Genomic DNA, 18,855 nt, shown 5'->3' with positions numbered 1-18,855 from the left:
ACTAGTTAATAATTCTTCATGCTGAATTTTCCCTGTTCAAATTATGGTGGGGTTTCTTTCTCCTGAATAGTCCTGAACCCTAAATGATACCACAATCATTTGGAAAGTTTAAAAGAGGACGTATATTGCTCTGGCCAGTGTGGCTGAGTTGGCTGGAGCATCACCCCATACATGAAAAGGTCAAGGGTTCGATTCCCGGTCAGACCATATACCCAGGCTGCAGGTTTGATCCCCAGTCCGGGTGCGTACAGGAGGCAACCAATCGCTATCTCTCTCTCACATCAATGTTTCTCCCTCCCCCTTCCTTTCTCTCTAAAATCAATAAAAACATATCCTCAGGTGAGGATTTTTTAAAAAAGAACAAAAGAAAACTTTTTAAAAAAGAGGATGTATATTTTCTAAATCACTAAGAAAATTAAAGCCAGGAAATTAGAGTCCTTTTAGGAAATGAGAGGAATCAGTGAGAAAGCATAAAACATGATTACAGAGTCAGTAATTAACATAAAAGCAAATGGATTAGACTCCCCTAATAAAATGTAAACACTCTCCAAATGGGTTGAAATATAAAAAGACATGTTGTTTAAGAGACAACTAAAAATTATATAAAACTTAAAATAAAAGGATAAAAATCAATTTATCAAGCAAATATAAACAAAAAAGAAGAGAAATATTCTAATATCCAACAAGTAAAAGCCAATACAAAAAACATAATTAGGGAAAAAAAAGTAAATTTACAGACTAGTACGTCTTTCTTATAAATTGTACTTAACAGACACAAGTATTTGTACACTAAATAACAGTATCAAAATACACTAAGCAAAAGCTCTAGACGAACAAGATAGAACTGATAGGAATACCTATATTAGGAGACTTTAGGCCAACAGTACTTGTCTATGATAGTTTATAACCAAAAATAAAAAAACAAAACTGGAACAATGTAAGATGATTGAATAAAGTGAAACACAAGTTCACCTGTCCCACACAAACTGAATAAACCTTCGTTAGAGACGTCCATAGAATACTTTCTTAAAATGTTAGGCCCAATATCTCAATAAATTCTAAAAAGCAAAAACTATATAAGCCATATTTTCTTTCCACAAGGTAAGAAAATCCTACAAGTAGCAAAAATTGAAAAACAAAGAAAAAGCCAGCTGCACAGAATTTTTCAAATATTCTTAATTAATAAACCCAAAATTTAAAACACAATAATAAACTACTTAGAAAACACATCAACATAGCTGGGATGGGAACATATGTGAAATTAGAGATAAGCAAAAACCTTCAATGTATTCACTGTACACAACCAAAAACAAAAAATAAGCATCAGACTCAAAAGTTACAGGGAAGACATCTAGAGAAAACAAAAATAATAAACATAAAATGAGAAATAAATACAAAATCACAATTGATAAACAAATCCAAACTGGTTGTTTTGAAAGGAAAATAGATACCTTTAGCAAGTCTAATCAAGAAAAAAATAAGAAATGGTAGAACTAAGAAAAGGTAAGTTTCTTATAACCTAGAAGTAGCAAATTTAATAGAAATTTTTTATTCTCTATTAATATTCTCTGCTAATAAATGCATTAAATTTCAAAAAATGAAGTTTGCTAGAAAAGTATAAATTATCTTTAGTAAATAATAAACACAAAAGGAAAAATACATTTGAAAACAAAATTTTAAAGTTACCTAAATTTAAAAACAGATGACATACTGATAGTCACAAAAGAAACTGATAGCTATCAAGAAATTCTTTCCAAAAAGGGCTCTGAACTCCAGTTTTATAAGCACAGTCCTTCAATATTTCATGGAACAAATCACTCCTGTGCTATAATATAACTGCTTAATGCATAGAAAAATATATATAGTTATCCTATCCGCCTTATAGAGCTAGCAAAATCCCAATGTCAAAGCTTGGATAATAGCCAAAAGACCAAACTCACTCATGTGAAAATGCAATTTTCCTAAGTAAAATATTAGCAAATCAAACTCTATAGTACCATTAAGGCAGTCACATTTTAGGAAAAATGCATTCCAGAGGACACCATATATTTTAAAACTGATTTTCCCAGAAAAATAAATGTAAAAGCAGGGGGTACACAGTTGGGGCAGCAGAAGCCCACAATCACTGCAGTGTACTTTCTCTCCGAGGCTGCTTTTTCTTATCTCGCCATTATTTCTACTATTTCAAAAGGGACTCTTGCTCAGTGGTAGTTTCTTTTGGATCTTTATCACATTCAATTTGTCCCAAAGTTACTGAGAATTGAACATCCTTTTCAATGCTAGTTTTAACACTTCCACTCAATGAGTTGCTCGTAAGAGAGTATGATAAATGTATTAAACTAGTGGCCAAAATCACCGCCAGCATGGTGCTGGTAAGGAACCCTGGGCTTTCCAGGATGCTGACAGAAGACAATGGGTGTTTCTTTACCGGTCAAAGCTTTACTGCTGTGTGGCAAAAGCACAAACAGCTTACAAATGCACTGACACTGCCAGTTTTGAAATTAGGCAATGCAATTCTTGGTCACTTTTTAAACTGTAAGTACAGTAAAACCTCGATATAACAGACTAATTTGGGCAAGGGGGTGTCCGTTACAGCCAAAAGTCCGTTATATAATAAAGTAGGTTTTCCAAATGTGTGTTAAAAATTTGACAAATTAGTTTGCCTGTTTTTTGTATGTTTTTGCTGTTGTTAATCCTTACCGGAGGATATTTTTTCCTTTTTTTTTTTTTAGAGAGAGAGTGGTGGGGAGAAAGAGAAACGTCGATATGAGAGAGACACATTGATTGGTTGCCTCCCACACATGCCCCAACCGGGGCTGGGGATCGGACCTGCAACTCAGGTAGGTGCCCTTGACTGGGAATCGAACCAGAGATCCTACAATGTGTCAGCCACACTCTAACCACTGAGTAACACCGGCCAAGGCTAGTTTACCTGTTTTTAGTTATGTAGACATATTTGTATAATTAAAATTAAGTATGTGTGAAAAGATTAATTTCACAGAAAAGTTTCTATATATATTACTGTAATTTTAAATTTATACTGAATAGGCCTAGTAAATGCGTGCATTTACCACTCACTGCAAGTAAACAAATGTACACAGATGGGGCGTGGCTACGGTGTTGGAACATCTGCCCCTGTGTGTTAAAACTGCTGCAGAAAGTCACGCCACTCAACAACAGAACCAATTATCCATGTGTTGCAGTGTGATCAGGTGCTAACCATTCCATGAACATTGTTTACAAGCAGTAACTCTTGGATTTAAATATGTACACTATAGTTGCAGATATATAGTATTTATTTATGTCGGTGAAATTACTACAGTTTTTTTTTCAACATATGGCCTATTTGCTAAAACTTTTTAAAAATAACTTAATTTAATTATAAGCAAATCTTGGTTAAAAGCATTTAAAATTAACAAGGTGTTAATCTTCACATGACATATGGACCAGAAATTTTGTCCATAAAATCAAGGGTTTACTGTATATGTATTACTTCAAATTTTAAAATCAAAATGAGTCTTTATTACTATTAGATCAACAATTTCAAATCGGTATAATTCAAGTCTACATAATATGCAAGTAAGCTATAAATCTTTTTTTAAAAAGAAATTTAATCTACCTGATTCCAGCAGTTCAAAGATTGTTTAATGCTAGAAAATCTATTAATATGTCATCAACAGAGCTCTCCCTCTTGGGAGCATGCTCACACCTTTGTTCCTTCTCAGGCATCCATCTCCTAAACTCTAAGGGTCCCCACGGGATATGCAACCAGGAAAGAAATGGATAGTGGCAGCCCGTCCCAGGCTAACCCCCTGAACCTGTCACCAAGGTCCCCTTTTCTCTGACTTTTCAATGAGCTAAAAGGAGCCCCACCTAGGTTCATTTCTTTCCTATAACATTTCTAGGGAGCCAAAGCAGCCCCTCCTAGGCTCTCTCCTATTGCTTCTTTTGTTCTAAGCCCTTCCTTGTTTCACTATCCCCAGCTTTAATAAATGTACTCTCATTAAAAAAAAAGTCATCAACAAATCAAATGAAAAAAAACTATATAATCATGTTAACAGATACCCAAAAAGCATATTTGACAAAATTCCAGAGCCACATCTAATTGAAATTATTTTAAAACTAAAAATAGCCCTGGCTGGTTTGGCTCAGTGGTTAGTGTCTGCCTGCGGATGCTCAATTCCAGCCAAGGGCGAGTACCTCGGTGGCAGGCTCAGCCTCAGTCAGGGCATGTGCAGGAGGCAACCAATCAATGTGTCTCATATTGATGTTTCTCTCTCTCCCTCTCTCCCCACCCCCCTCTCTGAAAAGCAACGGGAAAAATATCCTGGGGTGAGAATTTAAAAAAAAAATCATAAAAACTAAAAATAGAGGGAAATTTCCTTTCTAGATGAAGAATATCTGACTCAAAACAGCCAGCCTAAAGGTAACTGCTATGGATGTTCCCATTAAAGTCAGAAACAAAACAAGAATGTCTACTGTTATAATCGTTACTTAATGCTGTTCTAAACATTTCAGCCAACAAAACATGCAATAAAAATTAAATAAGACTATTAGAAAACCATCATTCCTCATAGCTATCTAAGTGTTTCCTAGAATACCCATGCAAAATTACCAGGAAAAGTACTAGAATTAAGTAGATACCAGGAAAATACAAATGTATGATCTGACCAGAACTATTGCTGCTCAAATCTTTCCACGCCTCCATCAGGACTGCTTCTATCCTAGTATGAGTCATTCTCGTTTGCCAGGATTACTGCATCAGGCTCCTGAAGTAACTGATTCCTTAATTTCGACCTAGGGAGAGGCACGCCCCCTACAGGACCAAGCCTGGAACCTGGGCATGTACCCTGATGGGGAATTGAAACCGCCACCTTCTGGTGCAATGGATTACACTCAGCCAACTGAGCCACACCGGCCAATTACACAGTATGGCCACAGGATGTTTCTAAAACAAATCTGACCATGTCATTCCTTTGCTTAGAAGGAAAGCTTCCCATCATAGAGTAAGATCCAAATTCCTTACTACAGCCTTATAAATATGGCCCTATACGATCGGGCCTTATACAAATGCCATTCGTGACACGCTGGTCATACTGACTTTCTGCTTCTTACACACCTTTCTGCTAGTTCTTCACTTTGCCAGCACTGCACTTCCCTTCGATCTCACAGGGCTCCTTCTAAAATGTCAATCACATACTATCTTAAATGGTACCTCCCTAGAGATAACATGATCAACCGACCTAAAGTAGCCACCCAGTCACTATTTCCCATCACCCTATTTTAATTCCCTCCACAGAATTTAAAGTTCATGATCTGATCCTATTCCCTGCATGTTTATTATCTCCTCCCACAATGTCGCCTCCATGACAGCAAGAACTGTGTCTTAATAACTGTTCAACTCCAACACTTTAAAAGTGCCTGGCATACAAGTCACTCAGTAAACATTTGAATTTTGGTTGTCTGTCATTCTCAATAAACTGTAAGCTCCACTAAACAGGAACTATGCCTGTTTTACTCACTGTTCTGTCTCCAGGACTCGGACAATAAATATCTGATTAATGAATGTATCCTTCTCTCCCTCCCTTTTAAGTCCCTAATATTCTAAGATTAGGCAAATTTTTTTGGTGACTCCAACACATTGTTGGCCTATATTGAATGTGTAGCCAACTACACTAATACTGCCCTAAATGATTTCCTATGCATTGTTACAAAGTTAGATCTTCTCACCTCTACCCATCCATTCCCCAAATTCTACATCTGTGTGACTGACTTGTTAAGATAAACACAGAGCTTTAATAATTGAAGTTTGATAGCCCTGCTGAAATTAATCTTTAAAATGCCTTTGTCAGAAAACTTTTACAAGAAAATAACAAGTCAAGAAATCTTGAGCCCTAATCCATAAACTACGTATGTAAGTAGCTGGGCAGAGAAGAGATCTTCCCTAAAATTATATTGGAGGGAAGAAAAAAAAAGAGGTATTAAAAAGTTAATCTATCTTGTCAGTATAGAGACAAATGACCATTCTATGCTAAAACAGTAAAAACTAAAAACTAACAAAGCCACAAAAGGATTGCCTCTTTGGGGTTTAAGTTAAGATACTGGGTCACCATTTGACTACAGAGAGTTATTCATTATTTCCTGGTTTGTGGGCACTCTAAAAGTATCCAATTACTTCAAACAAAAGGCTACATCCTCAATTTTTTTATTTTGTTTTTATTCAAGAGTATACTCACAGGCAGCACTTTAAAATCAAGCTTTTAAGATAAAGGCCGAAACTTTAAAAAAATCTGCAAATATGACACTGCTAAAAGAATGATTGTCATAATAATTTAAACCCTAAAATGTCTTGTGGAGTTAAAGTCTTTATACATAGAATGTGTTAGATCGATATCGTTTAAAATAAACAACCAAAAAACCACAGATTATGGGCAAATTTGTCAATGAAGATAAACATCAGTTTCAGCCTTCCAGAGTATGAAAACCAGAAATTAATTATCTTGTGACAGAATATACACTGTGCTTCATATTTTAGAATTTAAAGATTCTTTCTCCATCAGCAAATCAGCATATCTTTGCTGAAGTTCCTTCTCTCTTTCCTGTTGTCGCTGAACATCTTCTTTTAGACACTTGAAGAGACAAAAATATTAAATAATTATTTCATAAGTAAGCACTGAAAATTAAAAAGGATCTTATGGTACTTTATCATCTTACAAACAGCTGAGTTCAGTCGTATTGACTCTTAGGAGGCAAGCATTGCTCAAAGAGAAACAAAAATAGCACCTACTTTTGCTATAAAACAAATACTACTAAGGCCCTTCTTTGATTAGTCAGATGACCGCCATGTTTTTGTAAAATCTCTGCTTCTATCTCAAATAAACAAACCATTATTGTACTATCAATACCAAAAAATGCACTTAAGCCCTGCCTGCATTTTATCTTGGCAGGGGCTATCATGCGCACTCAGGAAATCAAGTTAATCGAATGTGACCAAAGGAACTTGATGGTTTGGAATGACTACCTATATTCCCAGCACCCTAAATTACCAAACAAAAAGATACCAGTTTAATGTACCTTGGAGAGCTACATGAATGGGACACAATTTTGTTTCAGGGGGATATATCACAAGGGTACTTATTTCATTTCATAATGTATCTTTATACAAAACAGAAAACTAGTAAAGGAAAAGCCTTTGCATCGCTGGTCTCCTATCTCCATCCACACCCAGGCAATTCTAGATCAGAAAAGCTTAGGCCCTCACTGGAAAAGGCCAGACAGTATCCACTTCAGAAGATAGCCAGGGAGAGGGGGAGGGAGGGGGAGGGGGAGGGGAGGAGGAGGGGAGGGGAGAGAAGAGAAAAGGGGAAAGCCCTGGAGAATTCTTGCAGCTCTCCTTCTAAGCCCTGCTGCAGGGCAGTAAGGACGTTACCTCTAGCCTCCTGGGAATTGCAGAGTCCTCATGCTTCTTAAGTTCTTCGAAGGTGCGTAACTCTAAGTAGGCCTGCTCAATCTGGTCCCATAAGTCGTTCAACTGCTTCATGAGCCCCATAGCACGAGATTGGTAACCCCCGAGCAAAATCTTCATCTTCTTTTCCATCTTTGCAGCTCTCTTGGCTTCTGTTGTCATGTGACCCCTGTTTATCTGGGGGGAGATCACATCAGCACACATGAGAAAAGCAGGCTAAACAACAGAACTGAAAAGGCAATACTGGCTCAAAGTAGAAGCACAGTAGAGTTCCTTATACTTCAGCTACCATAACACAAAATTAGGCTTAAGAAGGCTCTGTCTTGCACCTGAAGGGTTTTACAGGTTAGTCCTAAATAACATATTTATAGTAATTTCACCCATAATTCAATCTCAAAGCAGCCCTGAATGTCACAGTATGGAAAAACTAATCTCTACTTCTGAAAATAACTTCTGCTATCATTAATCTGCATTGATTCTGGAACTACCAGCGACTCATCTTCACCACCTATAGCTCAAAAATGTACTTCTACATTATACTTGTACATTTTTAATAATTGTGATCAAAACATAACCCCTCAAATTATAAAATTACTAGATTATTTTTATAATGTAAAAATCCTAAATTTGGCATATAACCCATTAAGGAAAGAGAGTATCACATTTGTCAACACAATTTTCTTTTTACTTTTTAAGGAGTGAAAGGACATCATAAAATTAAGAAAAATGAGTTTTCTATAAATATATATATTGAGCACAGGTGGGCTTCCTCCTCAGATCATTCTAAAATTAGAGGGAAAGACTTAAAAATGTATAAACCCACAAAAGAACAAGAGAGGAGCAATTAACAGAAGAAAGATTTGAGCCCGGCCGGGCGTGGCTCAGCGGTTGAGCGTCGACCTAAGATCCTAGGCAATCGGGGTTCGATTCCCGGTCAGGGCACATGCCTAGGTTACAGGCTAGGCAGCTGGTCAATGACTCTCTCATCATTGACGTTTCTCTCTCTCTCTCTCCCTCTCCTTTCCTCTCTCTGAAATCAATAAAAATATATTAAAAAAAAAAAGAAGAAAGATTTGAACAAAATTCTAAAGCTGATACACAGTCAAAGAAAGCCCCAGCTGAGAAGGTCTAAGGAAAGGTGGAGGAGAAGGGAAGAGGTGTGTATGCAGAATCCCATTGGCATAACATCCCATTGGTATATTCTGCACCCCACTTTAAAGTGACCTGCAAATGCTTGCTTTCAACATACAACACTTAAAATTGTGAGGTCAAAGCCTTAATAATTATTAAATCAGGGTTGATTTCTTTGTGTGTGTCAGTTCTTCCTCTCCTCCCTCCCTCCACTTCTTCTTTCCACCCTCCCTCCCACCTGGTCCCCTCTCACACTGATTCCATTCCATCAAGTGGCCTCCATAAACAAAATTAAGTAGCTTCAGGATAAAGGATCCCCCAATGATACTCTTTAATTCATAATAACAAGATTGAGAGCACCCATAACAAAGGAGACAGATGACAATGTAAATACTTTTTTTTTCTGCAATACTAAATGTGGGGGGTAGCAGTAAACAAGCAGAAAAGGTACCAAGGGAAAATGTCAAATGTAAAAGGCTAATATGAAAACTGTACATAGGATGTTTTTTAAATATTTATAAATAATATAATCACCAAAACTAATATATAGCTTTCCATGATAACTTTGAAACATACACTTCAATGAGTGATATCTAATTTAAAAATAAACATGCCAATATCAATGCTTTATGTAAAATCAGAATATATAAGAACACCAAAAAATGAAGTGTTCCTTGAAATATAGGTACACTTTTACTGGGAAAATGGTATTTCATTTTTTCCAACTCAGTTTATTAAAAGCCAAAGTCAGATAAGCTTTGGAAAGGGGAGCAGAGGAAGGACGTTACATGAGATTAATCTAAAATTAATTTAAGTAAAGCTCTTTTAAAACCAGTCGTATCTTCAGCATTTTGTAAGTTAATAAGCTTTCATTCCTCTGTAATTCACCTGAAGAATAAATCCATGAATAAATAGTATCTTTTATGAAGGAGCCATTTTCCTCTAATAGATAATAAATAGAAATACATTCCACGGCAATGATATATCTGCTAAGGGTCAGGGAATACTGGATGAAGAGAGCTGGCACAGCATAGGTGCTAAGAGTAAGTCACTCTTCCTACCCAGCACTACCACCCAGATATTCTGAGCTGATACAAGTTATTTGACTTGTGTCTCTATTTCTCCATCAGTAAAATGGCAGCCATTGCTAAAAGTTATTATGAAGCTTAAATAAGATAATGTATGTGATATGAAAGCCTTTAGCTGCCCAGTGACTGGCACAGAGTAAGCAGTCAACAAATGTTAGCTCTGATTACAATTATTTTATAGACACTAAGAGTTTAAACATTTTTGCTCGCCTCTCTAAAAGACCAAGGGACTATAAATGAGGCTTTAAAACCTTCTTTATAATTCCAACTTTGATAAAAAAAATGACATGGACCCCTTCCTGGAAATAAAGCAAGGAAAAACACCTGTTCCTCATTTTAAGGGAGCAGTTTGCCTCCTGAGGACCACCACACCATGTAACTAGAGCACATCTTTTCAAGCCAGTGGTTTTCAACCCCTGCTAAACTTTAGAATTATCTATAGATCTTTAAAATCTACCAGTGCCAGTGTACTAAACCCAGGGACCCTTATTTAATGGTCTCAGACCTCTGTATTTTTAAAGCCCCTGATGATTCTAATAGACAATCAGCCATTGTCATTACAGAAACTAGATATCAGCTATCTTCTCTTAACTAGACCTACCAAAAAGTCCTCATACCCAATAACAAGTAAAAAATAAAACCCATGAGTTCCTTCTATTATAATTCAGCATGTTCTAAGGATACCAACATCTGATACTCTAATTATATGTGGATTCAAATACACATTCCAAAAACCTTAACAGCACCGAATTTCAAATTAATATATATTGGGGGGGGGGGGGGGGGGTTGCTTTTTTAAAATTAGTCACACAAATTATCATTTTCATTGGTTAAGATCATCCAATTAGCTACCCATTGCACTCCATGGATATTCAATTTCTAATCTGGTGTAACAGCATAATACTTATGCTCAGAAAGTGTTTAACTAGTCATCAAGGCACATGCAGTATGATTAGTACCTTATATCTGTGAATTACCACCTCACACACAGTTGAGTCATTTATTATTCCCAATAAAACTGCAAAGTTGCTAGCTTCTATTTAACGGCAACAATTATATTTAATTTAGTTCGAGCTTTGTAACAGTCTTCTGGCTCAAATATTGTGCTAAGATTCCAAGTAAATATGGAAATAAATTATACCAAAAAAATTTTAAGTACAGAAAAAATTTAATTTAGTCAACTATATAAAGTTAGTCACTAAAAATATAAAGAAATGGAATACTGCTTTTAATATTCAATTTTAGCTTAGTTATCTTACATCTGCCATCTGATCATTAAAATGTGAAGGAATGACTGGATTAAGAAGAACAAATTGGTAGTTACAAAACAGTGAGGGGGAGGTAAAGCACATAACGGAATATAGTCAATAATACAAATAGCGAGACAACTGTGTATGGTGCCAGGTGGGTACTGGAAATATTGGCGGGGAACACTTTGTGAAGTATATGGTGACTAACCACTATATGCTATACACCTGAAACTAATACAAAATAATATCAAATGTAACCTGTAAATGAAATAAAATGTGAAGGAAGATATCTGCATACACTGTAAAATGTTCAACCTATGACTGCTCAAGGTGCTTTAGGAGAAAAATAAAACCTACCCTAACCTGTTGGGCCTTTTTCCAGCCAATGCAGATATGGGAGAGAACTACCTTCAGAAAGTCCCAACTCCCCCACCCTACACGCACACACAGAAACAACAGTAGTGTCCAACAGAGTATAACACCTTATTGTTTATAAAGAAAGACTCGGGAAGAACCAGATTCTGATTTAACCAGATTCACATTTCTAAGCCTTTAAACGCCACTGGCTAAAGGAGATCGCACAGCACCTTTTGACTGATTTAACAAAGGTTCTCAAAATAAATCTTTTTACTCCTTTTATGCACTTAAAGATACATTTAGAAGTCTTAAAACACCTAACAAAGTTAGTGGAGCTAGGATTAAATATGTTGCTTACTTGTCACCAGACCAGCCTCCCAAATATGGTTACAATGGAAGTTTTTGCTTTAAATATATATCAGCACTAAATGTCTAATAATAAAGTTCACCATAACATTACAAATTTAAAGCAGAATAACACTTGATATAATTAAAGCTGACTACAACCAAAATGAGAGAGAAAAATTCAATTTAAAAAAGGAGATGAATGAGAATATATCTACATATGTGTAAGGAAACCAAGCTGACAAATTTCATGCACCATAACTCTGTTTTATAGTATGTCTGGAATTTGCTTCAAAATAATAAAGAAGAGGAAATTGAAGCAGTGGCTACATGAGTTGATGACTGTCAGAGCTGGGTGATAATACACAAGGACTCATTACAATAGTGTACTTTTGGCTATATTTTTAAATTCCCATAATAAAAGGCTTTTTAAAATTCAAATTCAATTTCTACTCTAAAGGTAATTATTTCAAGACTGCACACCACAAACCATGAAACATCAATACAATGAAATATAATGTAGACATTAAAATGTACAGTATGCCAACTATTTCAACACACCAAAATATATGTATCAAATGTTAAATTAAAATCCACAATTATGTAAAATCCATTTATACTAACCAAAATCAGACTGAGTCTTAATCTCTCTCTTAAGATCAACCATGTCTCAAATTTCAGACATTCGTCAAATTTTATAAAATAAAAACTCAGCCGCCCTGCTGCTGTTCAAGGTGAAGTTACTTTTTGATACCTCAAAGCATACACCAAGTTTACCCAATTTAGATAACACTAAGGATGAACACACCTGAAAGGCGTGGGAGAAAATTCCCACTCACTAAAACTTGGTATTTGCTAGGCACACAGTATCTCATTTAATCTTATATTATCTCAAACTCTTATTTCCGTGAGATAAAAACTATTCTCTACCCAAAATTTAATAGATAAGGAAATTTGATACCCAGAGAGGTTAAGTAACTTGCCTTAGGCCACACAGCCACAAGTGACGAAGCTATGCAGTTATGTCCTACTTAAAAGTCCAACACGTTAGCCTACACCACTGCTAATAATGAAAGTCTTCCCTGCCTCAGCCCCGGAACTGCAAACATGCCTGAAGAAATTCAAGTTGTGGGACTAAATGGCTTAATGCCACCAGACAGTTCCCTGAAAAACAAATTCCAGACACATGTAAACAAAATCTTAATTAATGGATCTGCCCATCACGCTTCCCCTGACTTAACCTGTACATATCCATTTATAAGAATTTTGACACTTCAAAAAAGCTTTTACTTTCCCCAGCTTATATTTTTAAATTCAAAATTCTTTAATTCTTAACAAGCTAAAAAACTAGGAAAACAATCATCTCAGAAAAATTTTACCAAGGAAAAAAGTTACTAACAACTTTTTAAGAAGTTGGGCAGACTATAACTCATGTAATTATTTGGAGATTTCACAACACCTAATCTTTGCCACAGACTTTAAATGAGAGCAAGTGATCAGGTTTCTTTCTATTTTTTTAATATTTATAATATTATACTATTAAATGAACAAAGCAGTATATGACGATCCCAATTTTAAACACTTCCCTCCTTTCATCCATACAGATGTGTTACGTACAGTAACCATTTTCCTATCACATTTAATCTTATATATTTGTACTCATACATATACACACACACACACACACACACACACACACACGCACACAGATACACAAATACAAAATGTTATTTTGTGATTATGTCTAGATGGTAGGTTGTCTTCATTTTTTAAATTTCTTTTAAATTTTCTACAAAGTACTGGTATTATAGAAAAATGCCCTACAAATGTTATTTTTAAATGCATAGAAAAGAAACTGTCTAAAAAAGACTAGACAGAGACCAATGGAAAACTGATGGTCCCCAGGAGATGAATCAGTGGAAGCATAAGTATTTCCTTGGGTCATTACAAAAGGGGGCTGTATGGGACTTATAAAAGTAACTGTTACTTTCAAACTCACTAAATTTGTTAAGATTACTAAGCTTAAGTAATTCCAAAATAAACACATTATCCTTGGGTCTCCAATATTGTCTTCAGTTAAAGCCTGCTACAGTGAGGTTCAGAAACATTAAGAGCATCCCTCGCTGAAACTCTTGCTTAGGGACTCATAATATAAACTTATGCCACTGGAAAAAATATAGTCAACGGCAGCTCCACTTCCCGGTCCATCGTTAAGCAATATGATCCCGTAGTAGTAAAGATGTGGTTCAGCCATCAAAAAGTTTTCAAACAAGAGTCCATGAGTGTCTCTCCTTTTTCTCTATACTGCTTACTAGCATTAAGTTTTATCAGCAACCCTTCTCTATACTGATGAGATGCAGGTCCAAGTAAGTGATTGTCAGCAATTCTCAGATTGCACCCCTGCAAAACAAGCTAAGTGGTAGGCAAAACCTTACTAAACACCTTTCCAGAAACAGGAATGTACCAACAAAACAACACCGAGAGCACTTTACATCTGCACAAGTTAGGAAATGAAACACAAACTGCATGAAACAAATTCAACTCAATGCAGACGCATAAGAGAAGCAACATGGTTGTACCAAGATCTCTGGTCTAGCTCTCAAACTCTTACTAGGAACAACCAAGACATCTGCCAATGCCTTTAAGGGTCATGGCAGAGCAGAACTTGAGAAACAGAGCATTCCAAAGTTCTGGGGACTCCTCTCCTGCAGCCCATGCCACGCACGCTCTCTCTCTCTCTCTCTCTCTCTCTCTCTCTCTCTCTCTCTCTCTCACTCACTCACTCACTCACTCACAAGGGAATATAAGCCTACTGAGATACAACATATAGTCCTCCATCCAGAATTGCCCACCAACTTAATCCTTACCCTAAGTTTTCACTCTTTAAAGTATTAAGGGAATATTTTTCCTGTGTTAAAACATCTGACTTTATAATAGAAGTCACTGAGAAAATGGGATCCATTATGCAGCCAATTTTGCTGAAACATAACCATTCAGTAAATGCAAGGGTCCTCAAAGAGTTCTACAAATACACTGAGAAGAATTTTAAGTCTGTTATCTGTGTTCTTTAAGTTACTTTATTTCCAAGAAGTCAATGTTACATAATATTTCTTGACTAAGTTGACTGTGCCAGTAAAATACAGGGAGAAGTATTACTTCTGGACCTAGTTTCCACCTCTAAGGAAAGCCTTTCCATTTTTATAGCTAACATGACAAAATCTACTTTTCAGCCAAACTTCCTCAACACAGCAGTTTAGATACTATTTCAAATACTATTAAATTTAATAGCAGGCCTAAATTCAGACTTCTCATTTCACTTTTGCACCTACTGGAAATTATTTCACTCAAAATAATTATGTCTTCAGACGATTTCCTATTTCCACTTAAAGTGGAAACAAATTAGAACACTTCAAATTCTATTTGCACTTCCCAAACACAGTAATGACTCATTTATCTGGCATCGTCAGAAAAGGAGGTTCTCCACATGAAGCCTTTTCCAGATAACTGAAGTCCAAAGGAGTGGAGAGCTCATCTGCCTTGTTTGCTGCTGTGCCCCCAGGGCCTAGAACAGGGGCTGGCACACAGATGTCCAGTAACATTCACCAAACGTGATTAAATAAAGTGCTAAAGCTCTTTTCTTTTTAACCATTTGGTGACTACTTCTCTACAATTACAGCCATACCTCTTTAAAAAAACAAACAAAGCAATAACATAACACTGAACAGAAATTAAGCTTTTCTTATTTATTTGGGGGTATCTCTATAAACAGCAACCACTCTACCCTCCTACATTATAATGCCCTCTCAAAAGCTATTAAAATTCATACGGCTTTTTGTCACCATACTTAAATGGCATCAACATGCTAAGCTTTCTAACTTTTCCTTTTCTGATATTAGCTGTCATTTCTATTTGCTGTTCCTGCCTTATTTTACACACAAATGTCTGACAAGGTTCTCAAGTTAATTCTGCCTCCAAAGCAGAATAAAATACATGGACTTGGTTATAATTCAGAAGTCTTTTCCACTTACTTCTGACCTGTGTCTACATTCTGATTCTATTTAAAAGACTCCTTGCACCACCCACCACATTCTACATAAAATCTGAGATGGTTCTATTAGTTTTAAATGAGTATCTTAAGGATTTTCATTTAAGTTCTAAGTTTCAAATATTAATCATGAGTAATGGTTCAAAGACTAGCTCCAATATAAACCTCCGGGTATATTTTTTAATCCATTTAGGAGACACCAACCACGACAAAGCTGGATTTCATCTTGCTTGATATGCTGTGATAGGGCCATAATTTAAATTCACTGTTCCAAAGTTCATGGCAGCAAAAATCAAACACACTGGCAGCCATGGTATACTGTGCTTACACAGAAAAGCATATCTCCCTGAACCTAAGAGTGGAAAGGATAATTTAAGTATAGCATTTAGTTTATATAATACAACTGGAGTTTCTTCCCCACAACAAACTTTGAATAATGTTTATAATTTAGCAATCAACTGAAATGATGAAAGAATTACCACAATTGAAATAAAATATTTATGTATTTCAAACCAGTAGAATTGTGTCTTCAAAAACTAAAATAAGCTAAGACAAACCTAGTTCTGAATTAGGGATGGATACAAGTAAAACGGGGGATTTGTTTATTTGGGTTTTTGAGTCTCTTTTCTTCTTTTTAAAGATTTAATGAACTTTCATTTGAAATAAGCACAGTTTACTAAATTAAAGGATTTGATTACATATTCTTTAAAAGTAACTAGCTGGGTAAACAATACCCAGGAGTCAAGAAAAGAAAAATTACTTCAAACTGTTTTATGAATATTCTTTCAAAATCACCAATATTTCAACAAAAATAGTTCAACGGAAGATTTCAGTTCCTGGTACTGAACTGAACAAAGAGAACCACATGTTTTTAATGGTTGCTCATAAACGACCCAAATAAATCTCCAAAAGAACAGCAATGGTTCTTTCTGTACTTTTCCCTTCAAAACTCACAAGACCAATTCAACATAGAAATAAAAATTACTGTACTTTATGGCACCACTCACTTTGTGACACATTTATTTGCTGTCATGAAAGTTAGTGCCTCAACAAAGTAATTGAGATTTAGGGAAAAACTTTTTTTTACATTTTTAAACAGCACAAAATGTCCTTACAATTTGAGGCAGGAAGACTTTACCCACCTCAAATGAGAAGATTTTCTAACTAAGTGAGAGACCTAAGTATTTATATATAAATGTTACAAGAAAGCTTTCCAAATGGCTTTCCAATCAACTATGAGGCTGACCTTAGATCAGAATTACACTGCTAACTACCATTTATAAGAAATGAAGCCTACACAACAGAAAATATAACTTAAAATTTAACCACTGATGTTCTATTTTCCCTCTGTGAATTAAAAGAGAGCAACAGCACCCCCTGCTGGAAGTTAGTAATACAACCAGAATAAGCAGCAACACTGGACTGCTAGAATTTCATCCAAGATGAGAATGACTTCAAAAACAAATTCTGATTTCCCACTAAATGATAAAAGAGGTTCACGGGCATCAGCCATCATGTGCCTATACATGTGATATTAAAAGTAAAATTAAAACTTAGAATAACTTCAAATAAAAAGATACTGCTTTTTCTTCTTGGATGTGTCTCCTTGGGCAAGGGTAACAAAATTAAAAATAAGGCTTTTGCACAGTGAAGGAAACCATCAAGAAAACAAAAAGGCAACCTACTAAGTGGAAGAAGATACTTGCGTGGTTGTAATCCAAAATATATAAAGAACTTATAAAACTCAGCATCAAAAGAACACATAATCCAATTTAAAATGGGCAGAGGACCTGAACAGACATTTCTCCAAAAAAGCCATACAGATGGCGAACAGACATGAAAAGAGGCTCGACATCATTAATTATCAGGGAAAGGCAAGTAAAAACCACAACGAGATATTCTCTCACCTGTCAGAACGACTGTCATAAAAAAAGACAAGAAATAGCTAGTGTTGGTGAAGATGTGGAGAAAAGGAAATCCTTGTACACTGTTGGTAAAATTGTAAACTGGCACAGCCACCATGAAAAACAGTATGGAGGTTCCACAAAAAATTAAAAATAGAAATACCATACAATTCAGCAATTTCAGTTTGGGGCATTTATCTAAAGAAAGTGAAAACATTAATTTGAAAAGATATACACACCCTTATGTTCACTGCAGCATTATTTACAATAGCCACAATACAGAAGCAACCTAGATGTCCATCCATAAATGAATGGATAAAGACAATGTGAGATTTACATATACATACAACATAATATTACTCAGCCATAGAAAAGAATGGAATCTTGCCATCTGGGGCATGGATGAACCTAGAGGGTATATGCCAAGTAAAATAAGTCAGAGAAAGACACCGTTTCACTTATATGCGGGCTCTAAAAAACTAAGCAACTGACCAAAACAAAGCAGACTCATACAGACTGATAGATGCCAGAGGGTTTAGTGATGGGAGGATGCGTAAAAAGGTGAAGGGGATTGAGAGGTACAAACTTATAGTTATAAATAAGTCACAGGATGTAACAGAGCCTAGGGAACACAGTAAATATCACAATAACTTGTACAGTGATAGATGGTTACCAGACTTCTCATAGTGATCACTTCGTAAGATAATAAATAAACGTCAAATCACTACACTGTATACCTGAAACTAATATAATATTGTATGTCAACTATAATTAAAAAGACCTTTACATCCCAGCCGGGTGGCTCAGCTGGGTGGCTCAGCTGGTTGGAGCATCGTCCCACACACCAAAAGGTTGCAGGTTCAATCCCCATTCTGGGTGGGAATTAAAGAATTAAAGAAAAAAAAAGATACTGCTTTTTCCTGTTCATGTTCCTAACCCCACACAGTCCCAAACACCCCAGTAAATTTTACCATTTTTTATTTTAACCCTAAATAAAAATTGTTTCAAATATGCTTTCTATAAAGAGAAACTGGCAATCACATAAGAGAAAATTGAGGCTATTTTCTGCATGTGATTGCATGAAGCACCCCTTTCTCCTTCCCACTCCAACTTGGCCTCAGAAACATCCCCAAAGACCACCATTAAGAATCCACAAGGCAGCCTAGTGGTCCATGAACCACAATTTGCATGCCACTGGCAAAATGCCTACACGGATTCTGAAATTCAAAAAATGCAGACAATATTAAGAAACCACATGTCATGAAACTAC

General features: G+C 35.9%; 1 protein-coding gene across 1 annotated transcript in view; it reads right to left on the bottom strand.

Annotated features, from left to right (window-relative positions):
- Positions 1–372: 372 nt before the first annotated feature.
- Positions 373–18,855, bottom strand: part of CDC5L (cell division cycle 5 like) — a 46,792-nt gene continuing 28,309 nt past the window's right edge. The window contains exons 15-16 of the mRNA XM_087817421.1: positions 7,430–7,642; positions 373–6,629 (exon numbers count right to left, since the gene is read on the bottom strand). Coding sequence (XP_087673547.1) covers positions 6,525–6,629; positions 7,430–7,642 — 318 coding nt within the window. The 3' untranslated portion in view covers positions 373–6,524. The remainder of the gene's footprint in view (positions 6,630–7,429; positions 7,643–18,855) is intronic.

Source organism: Miniopterus natalensis, chromosome 5 (assembly GCF_054644295.1).
Source record: "Miniopterus natalensis isolate mMinNat1 chromosome 5, mMinNat1.hap1, whole genome shotgun sequence".
NCBI classification, from domain to species: Eukaryota; Metazoa; Chordata; class Mammalia; order Chiroptera; family Miniopteridae; genus Miniopterus; species Miniopterus natalensis.
Note: the sequence above shows the minus strand (reverse complement) of the source record. Positions and strands in the feature narration are given on the sequence as shown.